This window comes from Moschus berezovskii, chromosome 12, assembly GCF_049115385.1.
Source record: "Moschus berezovskii isolate FMDL1 chromosome 12, NW_MosBer_1.0, whole genome shotgun sequence".
Taxonomy (NCBI): Eukaryota; Metazoa; Chordata; class Mammalia; order Artiodactyla; family Moschidae; genus Moschus; species Moschus berezovskii.
This window is the reverse complement of record NC_142471.1, coordinates 69448662-69474714: the sequence shown is the minus strand read 5'-3', so window position 1 is coordinate 69474714 and position 26053 is coordinate 69448662. Positions and strand designations below refer to the sequence as shown.

The window sequence follows — 26053 nt, the reverse complement described above, 5'->3', positions numbered from 1 at the left end:
ACATACTGTCCCAGCAGGAAGGGCAGGCGCGTGGATGACACACCTCAAGTTTACTTGAGGGCCCCGTGGAAGATTTCCATTTGGCATCTGTGTAGCAGCATCTTGGGTTAACAAGAGCAAGGCCGGGGGTGGGGAGGGATGACGGCGCTCTGGAGGGTCAGACGGGGAAGAGGCCTGGCTGAGCCAGAGGTCCCAGGCTGGGGGAATGCTGCGGGGGATCCACCCTGGCCTCTTGCAAAGATAAACCATCAGTTTAAAATTCATTAACATTCATTTTGGTGATAAAAAAAATTCCTTAGAGTGGGAGCAAAGTCACATTCCAAGCAAATGTTAAACCTTTCTGAAGGGAAGGGACACCGTTAAACATTAACTTAAAACAACACTGAGCTCAGAGAGGCAACTGCGGGTCCCTGTTCGGGCTCCACCGCAGGGCAGACAGCCTTGGCAGGTCTATGTCATTCATCCTTCAAGTTCGACAGCGACACCCACTGGGGCACAGAGGGAGGGTGCCCCTCCTTGGGACGGTGGGGAGGGAGGGCCCAAGGGAGGCCACTGGAGGGACAAGTCCATCCTCTTGCGGTCACATCATGGGGTCACAGCAGAGTTCAGACAGAACAACTTAAAACTCTGCAAAAGACACTTTTTAAAAACATGATCTCTCCGAAAAAAAATAAATCGCGACAATTTTCAACTTCATGCAAATCGAGGGAGGAGGAGAGTGAATAACGATAAAAGGTACAGCTGAAAAAATAAACATGATTCTATTTGGGCGGAAGAAGTTCATCTCCATAATCTCGAAATGCCACGCCCTGGCTGTCGACTTCCTGTCTCCGGTTTCCGGGCCTGCCCTCCCCGGCCTCCTCTGCTGCTTCCAGGAAGGGGACGGAGTCTTTGGTGTCGGGACGTTGCAGGATGCAGCATGGCACACAAGCTCACGCTAGTGGGGTTCACGGTCGGCCGGCGGCCTGGCGTGGGGGCCGGGCGCCCTAGATGGCGCCTTCGCTGTGCAGGCTGTGGTTGGCCTTGGTGTGTGTCACACAGTTCTGTTCGTTGAGCAGGTTGGCCGTCTCATCCGGCAACCCGTCATGCAGCTCCGTAAGAGTCAATTCAATTTTAGTGTTTTCACTGTCTGAAGACTGAGGAGTCTTGTCCATCCGGGATGCCATCAAGGCATTTTGGTATTGCTGTCTTGAGATCTGGGGCCAGGAGATGGTACAGAAAACAAACCAAGATAATATTTTTAGGCTATCTTTTCTCCACATGGCATTATATTTATTACACCTTATATCCCCTGAAGGGCCCCGAGTAGCTGCCCTAGGTGAAAACCATCCTTCAGTCACTTTTTACAGTTCATGTTGACTCTATGAACAGGTCAGTTTATACTGGTATAAACTATACCCAAATTTTGTCTCAAAATTCCACCCAGACTAGAAAATGGAGATAGGCTTCCATCAGCTAAAGCTGGCTTGACCCCTCAAAGCCATCTTTATTCCAGACTGAGAAAAAAGCTCTGTCCCAGGGGAGGAAGTAAGGGTTCTCCCTAGCAAATCCTCCAAATTTCTCAGAAGTCCGTGAAGATTGGCTGAAAAGGTTTCCTCTTTTTCTTACCATCTCCAGCTCTCACTCCCCGAAAAAGCTACATCTGATTTGGTAGCTCACTGGACAGAGCCAGGGAGATCAATGGTCTTCCCCGGCAGAGGCAGGGGCACAGGAGCTGGAGGCAGGGCCCCCACGAAATGACCAGAAGGCTCCGTGCAGGGGCCAGGGAGCCACCTGCTCACAAGGGAAGCTGACCTTCCCCTGCCAGGCCCGGCCTTCCCTCTCACCTTAACAAACTGGAGATCGGAGAGGGCTCGCACTGAGTAGTCAGGGATGTAGACCTGGAGGAATGCAGAGTTGAGCTGATTGTTGCTGCTCCCCAGAGTTGGCGTTACCGCATCAATTCGGTCGCTGCGACTGAGAGAGTCCGAGTGATTCAAGCCGCACGGACGAGGAGGTGACTTGTTTTCACCTGGAAAAGGAGGGAAAAAAAAAACCCAGCTGCCTTTTAAGTGAGGTCAGATGTCACTCAAAGTCAGCTCTTTATTTTCCAAGTAAAGTAATAAACAAGCTCAACTGCAGGGTCTCTGACAGTGTGCTCACGGCTTCTCCTGCAACAGATTCCCAGCCCCATCCACGTGAACACACCGAGTCTCCAATAAGCAAAGACCTGTGGCTGCATGCTATGTCAGGCAAGGCGAGGCCCCAGACACAGAAGCTACTTGATAAAAGCCTGGGCTGCAGGAAGGCAGCACGGCATCATTTTGCCAGGAGCAAAAATGCTTGAGAATGTTCCTAAGTCAGTATGTGTTTTTAAAGGATCAAAACAGGTCTATCTGTTCATACTTCCCAGCCAAACCTGTTATATTTGCCTCTGACCCCAGTAAAATCCCAGAAAGGCAGGCTGAGGACATCTCAGGATTTTAAGCACCCTGCTGCTGCTGCTAAGTCGCTTCAGTCGTGTCTGACTCTGTGCGACCCCATAGACGGCAGCTGACCAGGCTCCGCCGTCCCTGGGATTCTCCAGGCAAGAACACTGGAGTGGGTTGCCATTTCACCCTCGGAGACACCAAACCCCTTTAGAAAGTTTGATTAGGTTAGATTAGGTGCTGGGGCAGTCTTCAATGAACTCTTTCATTAAAACAAAGTGAAAGGAAATCCAGGTGAGTCTAAATGTTGCTGCTTTTAAAGGCACATTCACCATAGCTTCTAACACTTTTCATTAAAAATAAAACTCACCTCCCCTCACCAAGGCTTCTTCCATTTTTACTTTTCTAGTCAAACCTATTGCACAAATATCAACTGGGTGCCCACACTGAATTGCACAATGTCACAGGATGAAAGGGGACCTACTCTCCCATCTGATGGCTGGCTCCTCTTTCCAATGGATCTGACTGGCTCTTGGCTGGTCCCACCCTTCAATGACTGGAAGGTCTGTCATCAAAGCCATCCAAATCTGCTTCCTCAACTTCAAGTGACAGCCTCTACACTCTATGGAGCTCTATCGAGTAGCTTCCACTCCTCTGCTACTTGGATAGCCCTGAGGAATCTGAAGATAGTTCTCTGAAGTCTCTTCTTCTCTGGGCCAAATAATTCAACCATTTACCTCGCATTTTATCTTTCCTTTGCCCATCCAGACCACCATCTGAGACACCATTGAGCAAAAAGTCCCTGTTTAAATATGACAAGTACATGGCAAGTACTCAAGGAAGCTCAAATGATGGGTTCATTATCTCCTAAAATTTTCATGTCACAACTTTCTCTACAGTTTTCATGTCAGGAGCCAATTTTCCATTGTTGGTCAAAATTAAACTCAACAGCACTTCCTCTTGTTGCTTCCACTTAAGAGAACAAGGCAAATTAATAATTTATCAGATATCTTCTATTTAGCAGGTGACCTAACTTTGATCAGATGGCCCAACTTTGCTAAGCCTCAGATTCCCTATCTATAAAAAGCAAACAGTAATAGCACCCGGCTTGTAAGGTCTGATGATGAGTCAACATGAGATAAGGTAAAGCGCTTAGCATGGTGTCTGACACCCAGTAAGTGCCGATGAATGAGCCTCATTAACATTATTATAGTCTTTCCCCTAAGCCCCACTCCAGACCTCTCCACCTCTCTCCTACCCTCAGGATCAAGCTTCTCTGTACTCCAGGTAACTCTGCACAGGCTGACAGATGCAACCATCTGTGAAACAAGGGCTCCCACTCTATCTCCAGGCTTTAGCCCCAAATTTACAGATACTTCTGAAATGGTGTTTACGTCTTTCAGTTTCAATTTAATGTTATGAAAACAAGACGTTCGGGAATGTTCTGGCTGTCCAGTGGTTAAGACTCAGCACTTTCACTGCTGGGGGCCCAGTCAGGGATCTAAGATCCCGCATGCCGTATGGTACAGACAATAAATAATAAATAAATAAAAACACTTTCAGAGCACTTTTGTTATTTGATCAGACTTTGTGCATTGCCTGATTGCTGTCATGAGGCTTTCTGCTTCTCAATCTCCTGTTACTTTTCTCCTGAGGAGGATTACAGGACAATTTCTCTGGTCTCCCAAGGTATCTATTAACTCCCAGTTAGCTTCCTTTCAGCCCACCGACCTCTGTTTTTTGAGAGATAAACCCTCCCCTTTGCCAGGAAACCACTGCCTGGCATCACAGCCACAGTCCAGAGCAACAGACCATTTTCCAGGACCTTTTCTGCAACTTAACAGAAACCAGCACGCTCACCTTTTATCATCATGTGGTGAGATGTGCAAGTCCTCACACCCAAAGATAACAAGACTTCAAGTTGCCACGCCCCAGTGCAGGTTTTGTTGCCAAATTTATGTGCCAAGGTTTTATGATGATAATTATGAAAAAAAATCAATTTTAATTGCTCTTATGCTTTCTCAGAATTTTTTTTTTTTTGTCTTGGTTTATTTTATTCATCCTACTCAGGAATCCTTTCATTAGCTAGTAAGCTAGAAAGACACAATAAAGAAACATCCCAGCCTCCTCCCTTAGAGCCGTGAGGCCCTGTGTGGAACTGGCTGCAAATCACTGGTGTAGTTCAACCTCCATTCATCAGGTATCTTATTATTGTAATGCCAGCAGCCCGAAGGCCTGGACCCTCAAAATGGATTTTCTTACGACTAGATCAGATGGAACAGGCTGAACTATGAAATCACTAAGTTCTAAGAAAAAGTGAAACACAAACGACATTTCCAGGAGCTTCATCCAAAAGTCAGTTTACTTCAGTATCTAGGACATTTTAAATCAGTAGCAGATGCCAGCAAATAAAAAGGGGAGAAAAAAATACCAACATGCATATAAATACATGTTTATGTGTACATATGTATGTACACATGTATAAACGTATTTCTGTCAACTGGCCGGATTCAAGCAGCCTGATAAGTAGTATCTTATGGCCAAACACCCTCAGATCTTTTAAGAACAAAGACCTGAAAAATATTACATTTCTTCTAAGACAATTAAGTATTGCCTCCTTTACCAAGTATTGGCATTTTAGACTTTTGCTGAAACTGGATGAGGAGATACAAATTTCAGTCAGATTTTAAAATATAAGCTGTATTGAACAAATTACAGAAAAACTGGACTACCAAGTAGGAAAGCCCAGCAATTTTAATTAAAGAAAGATTAAACCTTTGCTGTTCTCTTTAGCAGCTGGACATATTAGGAAGGCATGACCACATTCTCCTGCGGGGCAAGAACCAGCAGCTCCTTAAGAATGTGCACTGTACTAATTTCAAAAAGAAGAAAGCGAGACAGGAGAGGTGGGGCCACCTGCCTGACGGAGGGTGGAAATACATGCACCTCGTTCATGTGGACATCCGAAAAAAGGACCAAAGAAACAGGAACACTGGGGCCTCCGAGGACAGAGAACCAAGGAAAGTTCACAGTCCTCCAGCCTTTCGGCTGAATGCGTTCTGCAGAAGCCTCAGGTTTGGGGCCTCTGCAGATTCCACACACCATGACTCTGCTGAGGTCACCAAAAGAACCAAAGGGCAGCAACAAAAATCCAAGGTCAGCGGGATGGGTGGGACTTACAGAGAACACTGGTGACTCACGTTAGAACCACTCTTCTTTTCCCACTGTCGTCTCTGCTCATGTTTCAAGATTCCCTTCCCAGCTCCCAAACCCTCTCTGCCATCTGTTGAGGGCTAATGCTTTCCTGGGTAGCTCACTCTTAGGTCATAGAACCATGGACTTTAAGAGCTCAAAGAAAAATTGAAAATGGCCTTAACCGAACAGAAGGAGCAGATCTGGCCAGCCGGGCTTTGGTGGGGTCAAGGGAGGCAATCAGGAGAATTATGAAAAGGAAACATGCAGAATTACCTGGAGAACCTGCTGCTAACAACTCTGTTCTGCTGACAACAAAGGTACGAGACAGGGACAAAGGAACTGAAAAATGGAGAAGAACAGGGTGAGACCGTTTCCAAAGGCAAGACAGGAGCTCTGTAACCAGGGGACAGGAGAGGACACCTGTTCTACCCATGTGGCTGTTTGGTTCCAGATATGCAGAAGCCTATATGATATATAAACCAAAAGAACATACACTGCTTTCCAGGAAGAGGAATATAGGAAGGCTGAAATCAGGGGAAATTCCACTCACATGCTTCTTTACTAACCTAGAAACCTCTTAAGCCGTTAATACCCAATTGCAGTTTATAGCTCAAAATGTGCTCTTAAGGACTTCAATCACAGCTAGCCACACAGACTGGGAGCTCGACCCGTCATCTGCCCCAGGAGCATGACCCAAGCCGCTTTTGCCAAAACACCGCGATGTTCGTTCAGTGCACAGCCTACAGCATCCCCGTCTCTGCCAAGCAATTAGTTATTCAATTCATTTACACTCTTAATTAGTCTGACTGTAACTCTGACCGGATTGTTTGAAATTGCCAAGTATTCCAAAGCAATTCAAAGTATCAGAGGAAGGTACTGGGTTGGCCAAAAAGTTCATTCGTTCATTTCCCATAAGCACTTACCCAAATGAACTTTTTGGGCAACCCAATAAATAAATAACATCATACGCAGATTTCCTGGGAGTGGCAGACCAAAGTCAAACAACATGCCCTACCAGACAGGGGTCATATTTTCTGGGCAGGTTTTTTTTTTTTAATTGAGATATAATTTGACAAATAACTGTGCAGGACTTGATAACTGATTACCACAGGGTTTTACTAGGCAATCAATAATAACAAATAGAAACATTATCTTGAGATTATAATACTAACGCATCTCTCAATGGATATACAAAACCCTGAATCCTAATTGTAGAGTCAAGTAAAACGCTGGGCTTTTGTAGTAAGCAGGATGCTAAGTCTCTTCCTCCTGGGCATTTGCATACTAGGTAAGGCTATTGCAGCCCCACACGCTTTCTATATGGAAGGCCTGCTCTTCCTTTTCTGAACGCGATTTACCCCTATATGAATCCATAGTTCAGTATGAACTGGGCTAATATTTATATTTCAAGAACTAGTGACCAATACAAATGTACAACTTACATTTTTACATAGAGGACTAGCTTTCTGTACAAAGCCACCTTATACACTGAGCCTGCTAACCTGGGGCTAACATGAGGACGGTTGCCAAGCAAGAGTCGCAATCTCAGCACCTACTTGTTTAAAATAAACATTTCCTCTTGTGACTTAAAGGTTACAAAGCCCTTCCTTGTGTGAGTATCATCACATTCTAACAATCACAGGAGATGATCTTATATCCTTTTAATAGTGAGGAAGCCAAGAGCATTTCTCAGTTGGGAGACCCATAAATGATGGAACTCAGGCTGTCACCCAGGTCTTCTTGACCTAGTTAAGAATGGCCCTGTCCTCTCACTAGTGGTGAAAACAGAAGATCACCTTCAGGTTTACAGCAGACACCTACTAATTACGTGGGATTCGACAGGCTTGTGCTCACACTAGGTGTCAGTCGGCACTTGACAATGGAGATGCTGGCCCATGGAACTCAATAACCTGCACCAGGGCAGTGAGAAGATGTAGGGGGCAGGGGAAGCTTAGAGCCTCAGAATTCTTGGCCTTTCTCTTGCTTTCTGACTGTAACATCTCTGGGTGCCCGAGACACCGTGTGGCGCAGTAAATGAGGACCAAGGTCACAACACAGACTTGTCTGGAGACGTCCCCTCCCACTTTGAGACTGGTTTTCAGAAGTGAGAGCACTCTTCATGGGTGATTTTTAAGTTTGAGGTTTATGAGGAAGGTAGGTCCTAGCACACAGCATGTCATTAGGCATTCTGACCACAAGGTGGTACTCCAGGCCCTGTTTACCTGCCTGCCTTGCTGTGCTGTGCTGACTCCTGTTCAACTCTTTTTGACACCATGGACTGTAGCCCGCCAGGCTCCTCTGTCCATAGGGATTCTCCAGGCAAGAATACTGGAGTGGGTAGCCGATCCCTTCTCCAGGGGATCTTCCTGACCCAGGAATCAAACCAGGGTCTCCTGCACTGCAGGTGGATTCTTTACTAGCTGAGCTACCAGGGAAGCCCACCTGCCTGCCCAGTTAAAGCAAAGGAAGCTACACAGAGACCATTCAAGGCCCATCCCAGAGGTGAGCCAAGTCTCTGCAGCCACATTCCCACTAGCACAGATCCCGCTTTCTTGCATTTTGTGTCAGAGCACTGGATCGATACCCTGAGGGTACACCCACCCTTACTTGGCCGACTTAACTGGCCAACTCTCTATTAAGAAGAACTGGCTATAGACAATGGATATATATCAACAAACTCAATTATCCTCAGAAAAATGAAAAATTTTAAAGTCCAGAATAGTTAACACCTAAAAGATTCAACAGTATCCAGCGGTGGACAGGTGGATGTGAAGCATTAGCCCCTGCCCTCATTAGCAGGGGCAGGCATGTGGAAACTCCTCAGCCACTCTGGGAAACTGTGGGGCAATAGCTATCAACACAGGCCCCCACACTCTGCTCTTACATATAGACCTGACAGAAGTCTCTTCACCAAGGGACGTGTGCAGTGTTACTGCCACACAATTCACAGTGGCCTCCAACATGAAGCTCCCCCTGTGTCCACCAGCATCGAAAAGAACAAATGCATTGGTATATATTCACACTGTGGAACACGACACAGCAATGAGAAGAAAGAGGGTAAGCTCGCACAGCAGCACAGATGAAGGTGACCGGGACAACACTGGGTGGGAGAAGCCAGATTCAGTGCAATAATTCCACTGACCTGAAGTTCAAAAAGAGGCAAAACTTGTCAAGGCTCAGAAGTCAAGACAGTGGTTACTCTGGGAGACAGTGACTAAAGGGGAGGGTGGGGTGGGGTAGGGGGGCAGTTTCCTCTGAGGGTTGGTGATGCCCTGTCTCCTGATTTGTGAGCTGGTCTACACAGGAGAGCTGAGTTTGTGAAAATGCTCAGAGGTATATATGTATGAGGTAAGCAGTGTTTTTTGTATTCAACTTCAATAAAAAGTTCATAAAGTAGAGAAACAAGCGTGTTTAGCCAGCAGGTACAGGGATAAAAGTGACAGTACAGGGCGTTATTTCCTGACACCTAGCCCTGCCCTGAGGCTGACAAGGACACTCACCTGGGGATGCCGTAAGGGCCATCACGCCATAGTATGAAAAAGCACTGGCTTCAAACTTCATACCTTCTTTTCCAGCTTCTACTTCCACTTTGCCCTGTGAAAAGGAAAAAGGGAGCATTTTCAGCCTACTTATATGAACCCCTTCGTAAATTCTATGCAAGATTTAGTCCTTCCTCAGATTTTGGTCTAAATTCCTTTCCCAACAAAACCAAGGAAGTAAAAAGCCTCAGGTAGCCCTTTCCCACTTAGACAGAGGAGAGGGTTAACGCATCTTAAATATGAGAAACTGGATTTAGCTGGAGATGCACTGGGGATGGTAGTGTGATGTTTAATTTCCATGAGTTCACTTAGTAGTCCCCAGCACCCCAGTCTGTGGATTCAAGAGCCCTCCCAGGGACAGAAGGATGGGGCTTTTGCCCCATCCACGGAACAAACACTGAGAAAGTGCTCTGTGACCGTCAGCCAGGCAGTCCCATGGGAGGCTGAGTCGTAGCAGAGTCGGGGTCAAGGGCCAGCATGGTTTGTGACCATGAAACAGAGAGGACTAAACCAGTTCCTGAGGGCACAACTCACTCTTCTCTCCCTATCATAGTCCTGATCAATTGAGCAAACACCCCGCAGGCCAATCCCTGGTCACCCAGACACCCAAGAGGCACCGTGACACTGTGGTACTTCTCTTGTCTTGGAAAAGCACCTTAAGAAATGTCCTTCCATTAGGACAAGACCTTTTCTAAGGTTCTCCCTTCCTTCCTTCCTCTAACTTGATCACAACTTCTTCATTCTCCCCATTTCTTCTGGGACAGGCTGTGCTTTATTCATTCCCCCAGCCTTAGGGTTCACCATAATCTTTTCATGGTAACTGATATCAACATGCATTTTTCTGGGCTACTGGAAAACCCTCATAAGCAAGTTGTAGTCTAGATTTCTAAGCCAAGGATCAGGAAGGTTCTTGCTCATCTTACCTGTAATTCTTGCCTCTCTGGTAAGAGTGTACCTTCATGGTACATCCTTTACCATGGGTAAACAAAACTTAAGCTACCATTTATTGAAGAGGAACTGGGCCAACAATTCACACTGCTTTATTAATTAATGCTCACAATTCTATGAGGCAGATACAATCATTACCCTCATATAAATCAGGAGAATGGGGCTCAGAAGGATGAAGTGACCCAAGAACAAGCTCTTAATCGGTATGCTACACTGTCACTCACGAACGCAAACTCTTATCACTGTGATCACTCCCTTTTATTCTGCACTGAATTCCCATTTATGGAAGTCTTTTCTTGAATCCCTTCCTCAGAAAACCATCTGTTGTCTCTCTTTTAGGTTTTCCTTCACTCGATGGAAAATACTAGTTTTATCAACCTCCAACCAATTCTCTTGCTATAATACAAAATCAACCTGCAAACCAAAAGGTGCTAAAGCCCTGACCACACAGGGTCCTATAGGAGAGGCTGTGCAGCCTTGTGAGAAGGCAGTCTTTGTGCTCCAAGGGCACACAGTTCACGTAAGGGGAGAGCACTTGAAACGTCATGATACAAGGCAGTGAACAAAAATTCCACACGAGGAGAAAGACAAGAAGAACATAAGGAGTTCAGGGAGGGAGAAACAAAGTACTTCCTGTTCTTGTATAAAGACAAATTTTACACAGGAAGGAAAATCTGAGGAGGAGTAGGATTTGAGCCATGGAGAAGGAAATGGCAACCCACTCCAGTGTTCTTGCCTGGAGAATCCCAGGGACGGGGGAGCCTGGTGGGCTGCCATCTATGGGGTCGCACAGAGTCGGACACGACTGAAGTGACTTAGCAGCAGCAGGATTTGAGCGCAGAGAAGGGAACGGTGTTAAGGAAGGTCAGAGGTGGGCAACAGCAGGCTCAGTGGGTTTAAAAGAGAGTTTGGTGAGCAGGTCGGACTGTGGAGCTCCTTGAAGGAACGGCTAACGCAGTCAGGTTCTTGAGAAGGTTTCAAGGAGATCAAATCTAGATGGACACAAAGGCAGTAACCACAGGACTGGAAAAAGATCGCCATGAGAGGAGCCACGGATAAAGGGAGAAAAGCATCCGGAGAGAAATGGCGGGGGGGCGGGGCGCGTCAAAAATCGCAAGAAAAGTTTGCTCCGAGTGACTTGAAGAACAGGGACTCCACACGTGGAGGTGGAAACACTAGGAAGGGCAGTGATAGGAGCTGGAAGAGAGGACGAATGCCCTTCGAGAAAACAAGACCTTCTGAAGAGCCCATCAAAAAGGCTGAAATGGAAGAACAAAGGTCAGGGGAAAGGTCAGAACTGGAGATGGGGATGTGAGAGAGAAAAGTGGGTGGAAAGAGAAAAGGAGAAACTGCAGATCGTGACAGAGAGCAGGAGGAAAGAAGCCACCGGGAGCCCAAGGGCAAACAGACAAGCAGAACCAGATGAGCGCACCACCGCAGAGGAGGCGGGGAAGGGCCTCAGAGTGGAGGGACGGCCACGGCCACTGTCATGGAGGACAGCGCGGTGGCCTGAGGGGGTCCCTTCCCGAAGCAATCAGACAGCGGATGGAAAGGGAGGACAGGCAGGGCAAAGCACAGGAGGCCGGGCCACAGAGGGGAGATGGCAGCAGGGTGAGGAGGGCGCTGTGGGGTTAACGAGGGCTGTTCTGTTGTTGTTGCTGTTCAGTTGCTAAGTTATGTCTGCCTCTCTATAACGCCATAGACTGTAGCCCGCTAGGCTCCTCTGTCCATGGGATTTCCCGGGGCAAGAATACTGGAGTGGGTTGTTGCCATTTCCAGGCAGAAAGGGAGGACAGTTAGTGGAGGGAGAAGAGGTGGGAACTCAGGGAGCAAAAGTCAAAAGCTGGCGGGAAAGAAGGGGAGGCAGGGTCCCTAAGAGAGGTAGGGAAGGACAATATTCAGAGATGGTGAGCAACAGAAATGGAAGTGCCCGTCGGTGGATCCCTTCAGTTACTTATCCATTTCATCATGGACTAACCCTTGATTTTGTATCAGGGAGCTAGGATGCACGTAGATGCTATTTGAAAATGTCTGCCTTGGTGACTGTAAACTCAAAAGGGGCTGCAAGACCATCTCATAACCTGCATTTCTACACAGAAAATCAGGAGGCAGGATCAAATGCCATAGAGACTCGTAATGATGTCCATCTCGATGAACTGCCTATTGATCTGGATCTTTTTTTTTTTTTTAAAGAACAAATGATAGGGCCTTCTGTGTTCTATGTCCCTGCAAATGGGTATCAGCTCTGGAACCTCTGGGCATTCTGGCTTCTCGAGAGACTCCCCACAAGCTGTCAATTAGACCAGGACGGCTGTTCAAAGATTCTCAGCCCCCTCAGCTGATCTCTCCCTGCTCCCCAAGACAGGCTGGCAGGCAGAGGAAGATCAGCTATCTTCTTGTGGAGTCTACTGAGTCTAGATCCATCATCAGATTAAAGGCAGGTAAACTAGATCAGTGGCCACAGGACCGGAAAAGGTCAGTTTTCATTCCAATCCTAAAGAAAGGCAATGCCAAAGAATGCTCAAACTACCACACAGTCTCACTCATCTCACACGCTAGTAAAGTCATGCTCAAAATTCTCCAAGCCAGGCTTCAGCAATACGTGAACCGTGAACTTCCAGATGTTCAAGCTGGTTTCAGAAAAGGCAGAGGAACCAGAGATCAAATTGCCAACATCCGCTGGATCATCGAAAAAGCAAGAGAGTTCCAGAAAAACATCTATTTCTGCTTTATTGACTATGCCAAAGCCTTTGACTGTGTGGATCACAATAAACTGTGAAACATTCTGAAAGAGATGGGAATACCAGACCACCTGACCTGCCTCTTGAGAAACCTATATGCAGGTCAGAAGCAACAGTTAGACCTGAACATGGAACAACAGACTGGTTCCAAATAGGAAAAGGAGTATGTCAAGGCTGTATATTGTCACCCTGCTTATTTAACTTCTATGCAGAGTACATCATGAGGAACGCTGGGCTGGAAGAAGCACAAGCTGGAATCAAGATTGCCGGGAGAAATATCAATAACCTCAGATATGCAGATGACACCACCCGTATGGCAGAAAACGAAGAGGAACTAAAAAGTCTCTTGATGAAAGTGAAAGAGGAGAGTGAAAAGTTGGCTTAAAGCTCAACATTCAGAAAACTAAGATCATGGCATCTGGTCCCATCACTTCATGGGAAACAGATGGGGAAACAATGTCAGACTTTATTTTTTGGGGCTCCAAAATCACTGCGGATGCTGACTGCAGCCATGAAATTAAAAGACGCTTACTCCTTGGAAGGAAAGTTATGACCAACCTTCAGTTCAGTTCAGTTCAGTTCAGTCGCTCAGTCGTGTCCGACTCTTTGCGACCCCACGAATCACAGCACACCAGGCCTCCCTGTCCATCACCAACTCCCGGAGTTCACTCAAACTCATGTCCATCGAGTCGGTGATGCCATCCAGCCATCTCATTCTCTGTCGTCCCCTTCTCCTCCCACCCCCAATCCTTCCCAGCATCAGACTCTTTTCCAGTGAGTCAACTCGTCGCATGAGGTGGCCAAAGTAGACAGCATATTAAAAAGCAGAGACATTACTTTGCCAACAAAGGTCCGTCTCGTCAAGGCTATGGTTTTTCCAGTGGTCATGTATGGATGTGAGAGTTGGACTGCGAAGAAAGCTGAGCGCCGAAGAATTGATGCTTTTGAACTGTGGTGTTGGAGAAGACTCTTGAGGGTCCCTTGTCCTGCAAGGAGATCCAACCAGTCCATTCTAAAGGAGATCAGTCCTGGGTGTTCATTCAAAGGACTGATGCTAAAGCTGAAACTCCAATACTTTGGCCACCTCATGCAACGAGTTGACCCACTGGAAAAGACTCTGATGCTGGGAGGGATTGGGGGCAGGAGGAGAAGGGGACGACAGAGAATGAGATGGCTGGATGGCATCACCGACTCGATGGACATGAGTTTGAGTGAACTCCGGGAGTTGGCGATGGACAGGGAGGCCTGGCGTGCTGTGATTCATGGGGTCGCGGAGAGTCGGACACGACTGAGCGACTGAACTGAACTGATACTAGGTCAGTGGTTCCCAGCTTGGATCCCAAGAACTAGGAAAATCCATCTTCCTCCTCAGGAACAAAGAGAGGGTTGCCACATTTTTATTTCATAAGAGATTTTTTTTTTAATACACAGCTATCTGTGTGAGACCATGATTTCACAGAAGCCCAGATATTTTAAACCCCAATATATAAAATACATAATTTCAGAATGTGCGCTTAGTCGCTCAGTCGTGTCCGACTCTGTGACCTCATGGACGGTAGACCACTAGGCTCCTCTGTTCACGGGGATTCACCAGGCAAGAATACTGGAGTGGGTTGCCATGTTCTCTCTCCTCCAAGGGGTCTTCCAATCCAGGGATCGAACCCAGGTCTCCCGAATTGCAGGCAGATTTTTTACCAACTGAGCCACCAGGGAAACAAACTGAATACACACAGCTTCATGAAGAACTCATTGCCACTGTCCTTTTTACCCCTCATTTTGCCTCAAACGGGAGAAAACTTCGTCAAGTATCAAGCATTTAGGAACTGCTGCCCTAGGCTAGGAGAAGGAAATGGCAACCCACTCCAGTGTTCTTGCCTGGAGAATCCCGGGGACGGGGGAGCCTGGTGGGCGTCCATCTATGGGGTCACACAGAGTTGGACACGACTGGAGTGACTTAGCAGCAGCAGCAGCAGCCCTAGGCTAATCTTGCTTCATTTATAAAACGGCAGTAGAGAAGACGAACCCTACGGTTCTTTCAGTTCTAACATTCTGTGATTCTACAACCCCGCCTCCCCCAACCATCCAGCCCTCCTTCTCTAGAGTGAGGCTTTCCTGACTGGCAAGTTTTAAAAACATCCAGTGAACATTTTTTATTAATCTGTGTGTGTCAATGACTCAGAAAAGTGACCATTTTCAAGTAAACCTACCAGTACACAAAGCAGGGCTGCCCTTTGAGGAAATAAATATCTTGGCTGGGCTCAAAACTCCATCAAGGAACTTCTCAGATAACTACTTTCCATATAGAGAAGGGGCCACGTATCAATTTTACTTTTGAAACATTCATGGCTTTACTCTAGCCTGTCACCAAAAAAAAAAAAAAAATTGGTACGGGGCAGGACAGACTTCCAAAGGAAGGAGGGGCACACCTCAAGGATAAACTGACAAACAGGAAGAAGGCTTCACTGCCCCAGGCCAAGCTGGCTCCTCGAGTACAGTGACTCCCACAGGATCCCACCTTTCCTTGGAAAAAGGTGTAACTCCTTTCAAAGTTTCCAAGCATCCACAAAGTGCTCAGCGGTCGTGTGGACCAGGCCTTAAGGGAGAAGCCTCAGCTGTCCTCGCTGGCACAAACAAGGTCAAGTGATCAGTGGAGGCCATGGGCTCATGGCTGGAGACCCTCAGATCCCATATGCTGAGCAGCTACTTGGTCTCCTGCTCGCTCTGGAATTGAGTTCTCTTTTTATTTCCTGTTTTTCAAATCATCATCACAAAGTAGGCTTTGACACCTACAGGGAGACACCATTAAATGCCAGGAGCACAAATGCCAGGCTGTGTTCACCAGCAGCACCCAATAGGAAGAGGAACACCACCCATCCATTCTAAAGCAGTATTTTTCAATCTGGAGTCCACAGATGTAGTCCTGGGACTCAGCAAGTTTATAAATGCTTAAATTAAAAAAAAATTTTTTTGACAGTCAAAAATTAATGCACACATATTTCAGGCTATCTGGTTGACCATCACCTAACCAAGTGCTACCACCAGATGTCAGTGCCAGCACTTGCCTTTACTGCTCAAATCTGTTAGGAAGCTGTTCTTACTACATGAATCATCGTGGCTAAGCCTTCTACTCATCCAAATGGGAGCTTGTTAAGACTCCACCCTAGATGTAAGGAATCCTCAAGAGATTCCCAAGCACACTGAAGTGTGAGAAGCACTGAGCCAAAGAGAAAGCAGCAGAGGAGGACTAAGCATAGAAATAATCTGGTCACACCCAGCAGAGGGCAACTAACAGCACAACATACTGTACAAACACACAAAGTAGCTCAAACTGAGCACAGGGCGGGAGGGTGCCAACCTCACCAGGCACACGGGAGCCGAGTGCGCTGGATGCAAGAGCAACAGTCTGGGACCACTGGCACTTTCCTGTCAGCCAAACAACATCATTTAGACATTTAAAGTGCTAATTACAAACTTGTTCTCTTTATTGTTCTATACAAGAGTTCTCAGCTCAAAGGGTTCAAAAGGAGCTTATACTGGTTTCATATTGGGTGGACCAAAGAGTTTGTTGAGATTTTTCTGTAAGCTGTTATGGAAAAACTCAAATGAACTCTTAAGGCAACCCAATATTTATACATACTTTTTAAAAAAAAATTGGGTTGACTCTAGGTAGCTAATTTTTTTCTTTAACGTGACTGTGTTATCAGTAGATGCGTCAAGAGTGAGGAGATATCCGCTGAGACACATAAGATCCTGCAACTCAATACTCCATGAGAAGGTTTGATATTGAAGGCTTAAAATTCCTTTCCCAAATAACAGGTGAAATGACACTAAGTATTGTCTTTTTTGTTCACTGTTCATCATGGATTTTTACAGAGATTTTTTTTTTGGGGGGGGGGGTTGTTTTCTAAAACCAAGAATGGATGTTTACCTCTGTCAGTTGCCTTTTTGGTAACTATCGATAGTATAAAGATTTTTTCTTTTACTGCTTTCTTAATTAACATGGCATATTTTAGTTTTGTTGTCCTTCTATTAAACTGGCCCTGAATTTCTACAATAACCCTAATTCAGTCACAGTGAATAACTCTTTGGGTCTACTGTTGGTTTCTAACTGCTATCTTTTTATTTAGGAATTCTCCATCAATGTGGGTGAGACTGGCACACAATAGTATTTACTCAGACTTAATTAGATAAGGCCATATTGTCCTAAAGAATGCATCTGACTGTCAAATCATTTTTTTCTATTTGTGTAATATAGAAATTGAGTTCTTTAAAGTCTCAACTTTTCCCTCAAGCGATTCTTTTGATTCGAGCTACTTTTGGGGGGGGCAAGGGAGAACTTCTAGTTTTGCTTTTTCTCTTATCACATTAATTCTGGCATGAGAATACTGAGTTTGCTCATCTTTTAGAAGAACCAATCTTGTTTTGTTTATGTAAAGTTTTTTCATTTTAAAAGTTATTTTCATGATAATCTATTATTTAATTTGTTCTTTTGAGTTTGTTGCTTTGTTCTTTTTCTATTACAGAAAATTATAGGTATCTTTTATCTTATACAAATACTTAGAGAAATAAAATTTTAAATTTTGACATATTATGTATACAGTATTTATATTATTTTAATAGTCTTATGGTATTTTATGATAATCTATATATTTTCTCCCTAATTCAGTTGCTACTTAGGGTTTTTAGTTTGCCATTAATTCACAATTTTTAACATATTTAAACAGTACATACACATGGAAATTCAAAAAGAGAAGTAAGTTTCCCTTCCACCCTATTCCTAATCCTCCAAACCTCCTCCTCAGAGGCAATGATTATTGTGTGTGTGTAAAGGAAGAATGTAGGTTCCTTTAACACAAATGAGAACATATTATACTGTCTGTTCTATACCTTATATACACATCTTTGTAAGAGAATTGACCACAATTTTAAAATAGCTCTGTCCTTTTCAATTATGCATTTTTATGTTTAATTTTATTTCATTATGATCTGTGCAGATTGTTTTTATGAAATTTCTCTTTCTGAATTTACTAGAATTTATATGTGACAGCAAACGACCAATTTTTATGAAGTCACATAAAATGTTTTTAAAGTGTATTCCCCTAGCTTTATATTTAATTTTCTTCAACTTGGTTAATTTTGTTTTATTATGTACACAACTTAAAACTAATATTTTTTCTTCCTTTTTTATGATGGTAGTAAAAAATTTTCCATCAAAATTATGTTCCTATCCATTTCCATTATTTTATTAATTATTTAAGGTATGTAGAGCCAATAAAGTTTTCTTTCACTATTTACTGTGTTTTTATCAAAATACATTTTAGTTAAAAAACTATTTTCTCAGATAAAACTTGAAAGTGCCTTTTTATACATCTGTAGTGGGAGGTACGGAGAAGGCAATGGCAAGCCACTCCAGTACTCTTGCCTAGAAAATCCCATGGATGGAGGAGCCTGGTGGGCTGCGGTCCGTGGGGTCGCTAAGGGTCGGACACGACTGAGTGACTTCACTTCCACTTTTCACTCTCACACATTGGAGAAGGAAATGGCAACCCACTCCAGTGTTCTTGCCTGGAGAATCCCAGGGACGGGGGAGCCTGGTGGGCTTCCGTCATGGGGTCACATAGAGTCGGACACGACTGAAGTGACTTAGCAGCAGCAGCAGCAGCAGTGGGAGGTATGTGCCCCATAACCTATAGGATATTTTTTAAATTAAGTTTACTTAAGTGGTTTGCCCTTTGAATAAATTAAACTATTTCATCTAGGGTTTAAACTCAAAATGATATTTCTATTTATAATTATATTCCAGACATCAATCATTTGATAAGAGTTTTCAAGTGTCTTCAGAAGAGGGCAGCTCGCTAGCCCTGGGGCAAGAAGGGAAGGCAGCTACTGCTGCTTTCTCCTAATTTAATGCTCTTAAAATACAGTGGAACACATTCAATAACCTGGCATGAATTTCCAATGATGCATTAGTGATATTTTAGCTTGGACTATACTCTGTATGGGGCTTCCCAGGTGGATCAGTGGTAAAGAATCCACCTGCCAAGGCAGAAGACACAGGTTTGATCCCTGGGTCCAAAAGAATCCCTGGAGGAGGAAATGGCAGCCCACTCCAGGATCCTTGTCTGGGAAATCCCATGGACGAAGGAGCCTGGAGGGCTACAGTCCATGGGGTCACCAACAGTCAGACATGACTGAGCGACTGGGCCTATGTTAGACTGACAGGGTATTAGATTTCATTTTTTCATACTCTGGGCACCTCAGGTAACTGGCTGGCTCACAAGAACATGACTTTCACCAAACTCTATAATTTGAACACCTCTACAAATCCTGTAAATCTCTATAAAACCCTCATGACATCATCAGTTCCAAGAACTTGTCACATTTACAAAAATATTTAACATGACACAGGTATTCAAATATATTTACATAGACGTAAAGCCTTCTGAAAAATATCTTTAAAGATTTACTTATAAAGGGACAAAGATTATGAAGTCCCTCTTCCATAAAATCTACTTTTAGATCCATCAGCCAGGAAATAGCTTTCTTACATATCAATAGAGCATTAATGAATCAGAATTCATAAATGCTAACTATATAAAAATCAACAATTGAAAGCCATAGAGTTTCTACTATTACGGAAATTCACAATGTCAATCCTCAGAGTTCTCCAAAATAAACTGTCTTTAATGTCATTTAGCTTCTATAGGTTTAAGGAATATTCATATCGACCTTTTATGAGAAACATGAATGTTTTACTCCTTCACTGTAGTATATAAAATTAATTCCCAATAGCCCCCTCAGAGTTTCAAGCTTGTCTATCCCCAGAGAAACGAAAAACACAGTTCAGGATTGAATGAGACTAAGTTTAGGAGAAGCATCAGGGTACTGACTTAGAAAACCTGCAAACAGAATTTTCCAAGAAACACCCTATGAAAGCAGCATATACCCAGTTAATCCAGACTTTTCCACAGCTCCTCACTGCTGCATCCAGAATTCACTATACAGGCCAAACATGGGGCAGGAACACAACACTTCCCAGAGTTTCCAACATCTAGACATTTGATAAAAGTTACTTTCAAATAAAAGAACTTTAGTTCATTTAGATAACTAGGACTTGGTAGATGCGAACTGTAGATGGGCCTGCTGCTGCTGCTGCTAAGTCACTTCAGTCGTGTCCGACTCTGTGTGACCCCATAGACGGAAGCCCACCAGGCTCCCCCGTCCCTGGGATTCTCCAGGCAAGAACACTGGAGTGGGTTGCCATTTCCTTCTCCAATGTGTGAAAGTGGAAAGTGAAAAGTGAAAGTGAAGTCGCTCAGTCGTGTCCGACCCTTAGCGACCCCACGGACTGCAGCCTACCAGGCTCCTCCATCCATGGGATTTTCTAGGCAATAGTACTGGAGTGGCTTGCCATAGATGGGCCTACCAAGTACTAATTATACTCTTAAAAGATCCTTCCAATTCTTACTAGGAAGTAACCAAGAAACAGGAAAATGCTAAAAGAGCTAGTATTCTTGAACCGAAATACACTCAGAATTCCCATAAAAGTAACTGTTCACTAAAGAGGTATAAGAAATCAATAAAACTAGCACACTGTTCTTTGTACTATGCATCTTGGTCTCCATGCCAAGAACTGTGCTTTACCAGGTGAAACTGTGAGATATCAAGGGCTTCCTGTCAACTCAAGCATAGAAGCCCCTCTAAGAGGGCTCAGAATGGAGGGACCTTCTCACCTTATATAGTGGATTATGTTATAGTAAAGAAGGAGGCAAGTAACCATTGTCATTAGAGGCTGTAATTACCCATCAGTTGCTCATTAAAACAGAAGCTGGTTAGTAACCAGGAATAAAAACAATAAATTTGGGTTTTTTCCGTAACACCTTATAGAAAGGTGTTACGGAAAAACCCAAATAAACTTTTGGGCCAACCCAATAAATGGATTATTTTGACGACATTAAGAGAAGAGATAATAAGGAATCTCCAAGAAGCTGTGTAAGGCCAAGTCTTAATGAGGGGTGGAAAAAAGAAAAGACAATGAAAAGAAGACCCAAGGAACTCACAACACCGACATTTCAAATGTCCAGCCAAGATTTAGACACACACAGTTAATTCCCCAAACTCTTCCAAAAAACAAACAAAACACCTGAATTCACCCTTCTTCAAAGGAATGCCTCAATGCCACAGCAATCACCAAGTGCCTATCAGTATTGGAAATTAAAGTAACTAACAACACTGCTTTTGCAGATATGAAAACAGGGAGATGAAATTCTCCCACATATAGAGCCACCCCAGAAGTTAAGTGTGCAATCCTTGACACCCATTCACCTACACCAAGTCTCCTCATAGCTGGAAGGGTGGATACTCAATGAGATCAAACAACTATTGATTAATACTTCTGACCTGCAAAATGAGAACGAAGTAGTCTACAGGTTTGTTTCGCTGGTAGAGGTAGTATTCTGGAGCTTTCTTGTTCTTCTCATCATACTTCAGTTCCTGGATGACATTGGGGTGCTTTAGCAGCCTTAGAAGGATCTTCTCTGACATCTGGGATGGGCTAAATGCTTCTACTTCTATAGATATAAACACAACTTGATATTACACTTCAAATGGATGGAAAAAATGATGCTAGTGATTAAAGTGTTTAAAGAATACTTGGAATCGAAGCAATACAGCATGGATTAATGAGACTTCCGTTTTGTGATCCACTGGGGGCAGATAACCTGGGAGAAATTAGAAAATGCTGAATTCTCATGTTTGTTGCTTTAGAATTTTTCTTTTTCAACCTGTCATTGGTTTCAGGTATCATAAAAAGAAATACCCTCATTTTCTGACTGACACAAAGGAAAATCAACCAGAAGCAGGCTCCATGACTGCCAGGACACCCTGCAACAGGCCACAAAAGACTGACTGTCCAACAGCCAAAGGAAGAAGCAGAGGTCAGGAAGCGTCTAGGCGTGGGTTAGTACCAGGTGCTCAGACGCAGTGCTCACATCTCACTCTCCCATCAACTACCCTGAGAAAGTCTGGAAACAGAGGAAGGTAGAGATTCAGAATAGAAGCAAGGCACGTGCACACATCAACATGCACTCCAGCTTGCTATTAAAAAAAGTAATGTTGATCTGAATTGATAAAGATTGTGATTTCATTTAAAGTAACAGAACCCCAAGTTACTGACTTAAGGGTGCTATACTGAAAGTGGACTTTATGGTATCTCTGAGGCAGAGTAGGATAACATCTAAATTGTGGGTCTTAAATGATGAAGAACAATATTATCAGAAAGAAAAAAACTAAGTTAAAGATATTGTTCATATGTCTTAAAATGTTTTAAATTATATGTGAGACCTATAGATTCTGCATTAGTTCAGTGACTTTTTGTAATAACAAAATAAGATAGTACATCACAGAAGTTTTGGAAAATATAGAAAAAGAGAAAGAAGAAAATAAACCTATAAACCAACCACTCATAACCATTCTGAGCAATTGGTGAGTATTTCTTTCCCATACCTCACCTAGGCGTGAGTGCCATGTACGTACATGTGTGTGTACACTAAAAACTACAATGATAATCTTGTGTACACATGGTTTTATGCTGTTTCTTCTTACTTTACACTAAGTATTTTCACATGTGATAAATATTATATGATGAGCCTTTCGAAGTATCTGAAAAAATGATCTTAAAGAGTATATAACATTCCATCGTGTGGTTGCTGTTAGCCTTCTTTTCAAAATATCTCAAGTACACTGCATTCAGTTGAAAGGCACTGGCTGCCCATCTTGGACACAGACGTCTTCTATAGGCCACTGGGCACTCTCAGATTCTCTCACACTTCCCCCTGGCCAATAGAGCTCACCCTTCGCCTAGAGAGCCATCTGGGGATGTGAGCAGGGTTAGTCAGTCTCTCAAGTCCGTTCGACCTTGACCTCCCTGGAGCAGTCACTGCCGGCTGGGTTGGTGGTTTTAATAATGTGAACACTTGCCTCCTGGAATGGGCCTGAGTTAACAATCTGGTTTGAAGAGGCCATCAGGAAATCTATGTCAGAGTTCTGAGGATTTCTGATTTCATTACAACCAGAAAGGGTAAAGATTTAATTTTGAGACTTTATTGTTCTTCACTGCAAATCATAGCACTTGTGTCACCACTGATGTCCAACTGTTCTTCCGAGGCAAGCTGAAGAGAGAACTACTCAATGCCTGACACACGCCGAGATGGGGTCTGGTACGCACTGTCCGCCTGCTCCGCCAGCTGGCTCTCCCCTGGACCGAGCTGAAGCGGATGGCCTGGGCTACCATTCACATGCAGTGTGGCACTAACATTCATCCTTACCTTTCAGACCAATTTTAAGTTACTGGTCCACCCCTGGCAAATGTCTCAGAGGGTTCATGCCGACACTGAACATAGGAGAGGAGAGAATTTAAAAAGAAAAAAACAAAACAAACAAAACAAAAAAACAAAACACAAAAGTGGCATTACTTATCACCCCAGTTCCCAGGCTCCACCCCCAGCCCACCCCAGTCAGCGGTGGGTGAGAAACTTGCTCCAGGGTTGGCAGAGATTTCAAACTGTGATAAGCGGCACTTGCCTGTTGCTAGGAAACGGTGCATGGCCAAGAGAAGCTGTGGTGATATTTTAACCTTCATCTCGCTATCTGTTTGCTTAAAGGCAGAAAAATCTTGCTTTCTTTCTCGATGGGCCACTTTCTTTTTCGTTCTGTTATCAGCTGAGGGAGGAATGAGAAAAGGAAAAAGTAAGGAAACACATTCCATTAGATCAGGGCTCTTTCTGAATGAAAAATGATACGATATATTGGAAAGGCTAAGCTCGCTCTCCAGGTGGTGGGCACGCTACATACAAACAGCATGTGGAGAGGGGAGGGACAGAGAACCCTCATCGGATCAGTGCAGCACAGGCGTGGCTATGACAGGATCCAGAGTGCGAAATCACAGGTAACGTGATTAGGAATGGCTGTGGACACACGCTGGACAGATCGACAGGGCCATTATTAATGGGCAGCTGTGGACAAAAATCCTCCCCTCGTAGAGGCTTTACACAATCACACAACGACAGGACAGGAGCCCAAGGTGTACATAGGCTCCTACTACTCAGGCTGCCACACAGCAGGAAGGACAATCATGCTACAGAAGACACAGAGAAGCGTGTCCCTGCCTTAGTGTGTCCATGCCAGCCTCTGCTGAAAGAGCACATACACACACACACTGCCTCCAGAAAGGAACAAGAACACTTTCACAGAACAGTGATTATTTGTGATTGATTTTAATAATATTATCTGTTGATTTTAGTAATAATACCCCAGACCATGAGACCTTCAAGGTCAAGCAAATACGAAGGAAGTGATTCAGAACAGAGGTCAGTACATTTCCTCTGCAAAGGGCTGGGCAGTAAATATTTCAGGCTTGCGGGCCATGTATGCTCTGTTGCAACTACAACTCCGCTGTTGAGCAAGAAGAAGCCATGTGAAAATGAATTAGCAGGGCTGTGCTGCAGTAAAACTTTATTCCGGATAGGAAATTTTAATTCTGTATCATTTTTACATGTCACAAAATAATATTCTTTTGACTTTTTAACAACTGAAAAAATGTTGAAAAAAAATTTTTTTTAGCTTGTAAGCTGTAGTTTGCCAATCCTTGATCTTGAAGGTGTCAAATGCAAAACTTCTGAGTATTTTTCTGGACAAAGTAATGATCAAGAAAAAACTAGGTTAGAGACAATATGCTTGCTTTTCCTAATTGCTTGCTTTCCCCCCTTAAGAATCTTGAGTCTTTACATTACCATTTCACGCCTAAGGCAAAACAGTGATGACTAATCAGGCTTGTCCTGGGACGAAGGCAATCACAACCTGGAATTTTCCTCTGTCCCAAATTCTCTTTTAAGTCAGGCAGCAAAAATCAAGGCAAGCATTCTAAATCATTTTCTAATGTCAAAGGTTGTCATCATCCCTGAACTGAATCAAGACTATCCTTGAAACACAAGTTCAGTACCTCATCTCAGGAATCCATGTATGAAATCAGTCTCATCAAGGTTTAAAAGAAGTGAGCTGACGCATAAACATCAAAGTACATAAATGTCTAGATTATCTTTCTTACACTAAGGATCACCCCTGGGGAAACACATAAATATACAGAGACACACTTGGTATTAAACAGTCTCTGTGAGGAAGGATGAAAAGAATGTAAACACACAATTAACAATATTCTCTATTATGAAAGCTCTGATTATTCTCCAAGAGTCAAAAGGATAAAACACATAGGGACTGGGGTTGTTTAAAGAACACTATACAGATGTGAGGAAAAAAATAAGATCCATTCGGGAAGCAGGACAAGAGCTAAATATTAATTTTTTTTTAAGGGTGGATGGAAGACTTTAGTTTTAAAATGAGGGACATTTCCTTTCTAGTAGGACTGAATAAAATGACTCTGCTTTGAGCAAGGCTGGCTTTGTCCTTGGTGCTCCAGGCCATCTGAACGGTCCCTTTTCCCCTCCAATTCAAGCCTGAAAAGCCCAACAGGACACAAAGAGCCCAAATTCTCCTTCTCTAATATCACCTTTGACAGCCCATAACATCTCAGGCCTCGGGCCATCTTTGGCATTAAGAAATCCTTGAAAGTGTATTACTTTGCTAAGAGTGAGGCTGAGGAAATTCAACAGTTGTGGATTTAATAGGACAGAATGCAGGTTCAATACCCAGCCCAAGATTGAGCCTGTGTGTGTGTGCTAAGTCACTTTAGTCGTGTTTGACTCTGTGTGACCCTAAGGACTGCAGTGCACCAGTCCATGGGATTCTCCAGTTAAGAGAATCCTGGAGTGGGTTGCCATGCCATCCGCCAAGGGATCTTCCCAATCCAGGGATCGAACCTGCATCTCTTAAGCGTTTCCTACACTGGCAGGCAGGTTCTTTACCACTAGCGCCACCTGGGAAGCCTCAGGATTAAGCCTACTCCTGGGCAAACAGGTGTGGATACCCACCTTCCCCGATTCAAGCCCACCTCCCCAAAAGGCAGAGAAACAGAGAACGAGAAATTCACACTTCTATTGTGTGCCCTAACCTGTCCTGCTTTTGCTATATACTCCGCAGTGACACTACCCCAGCAAAACTACACCTGCAAACTTCACTTCTATCCTGACCCATGGGTACTAGAACAAGGAAATTTCAACAGTTGCTATCCACAAACTCTTCTCAGTTTTCAAGCATTTGAATTATGACT

The 26053-nt window shown here is 44.1% G+C and overlaps 1 protein-coding gene across 2 annotated transcripts in view; it reads right to left on the bottom strand.

Annotated features, from left to right (window-relative positions):
* Nucleotides 1-738: 738 nt before the first annotated feature.
* The window catches only part of CNNM2 (cyclin and CBS domain divalent metal cation transport mediator 2), a 171303-nt gene continuing 145988 nt past the window's right edge, over nucleotides 739-26053 (bottom strand). Inside the window, exons 3-8 of one of the 2 annotated variants that reach the window (XM_055424742.2) lie at nucleotides 23413-23550; nucleotides 21232-21401; nucleotides 9104-9197; nucleotides 5877-5942; nucleotides 1827-2011; nucleotides 739-1196 (exon numbers count right to left, since the gene is read on the bottom strand). In XM_055424742.2, coding sequence (XP_055280717.1) covers nucleotides 987-1196; nucleotides 1827-2011; nucleotides 5877-5942; nucleotides 9104-9197; nucleotides 21232-21401; nucleotides 23413-23550 — 863 coding nt within the window. In that variant the 3' untranslated portion in view covers nucleotides 739-986. The remainder of the gene's footprint in view (nucleotides 1197-1826; nucleotides 2012-5876; nucleotides 5943-9103; nucleotides 9198-21231; nucleotides 21402-23412; nucleotides 23551-26053) is intronic. The other variant, XM_055424743.2, reaches the window with a different exon arrangement.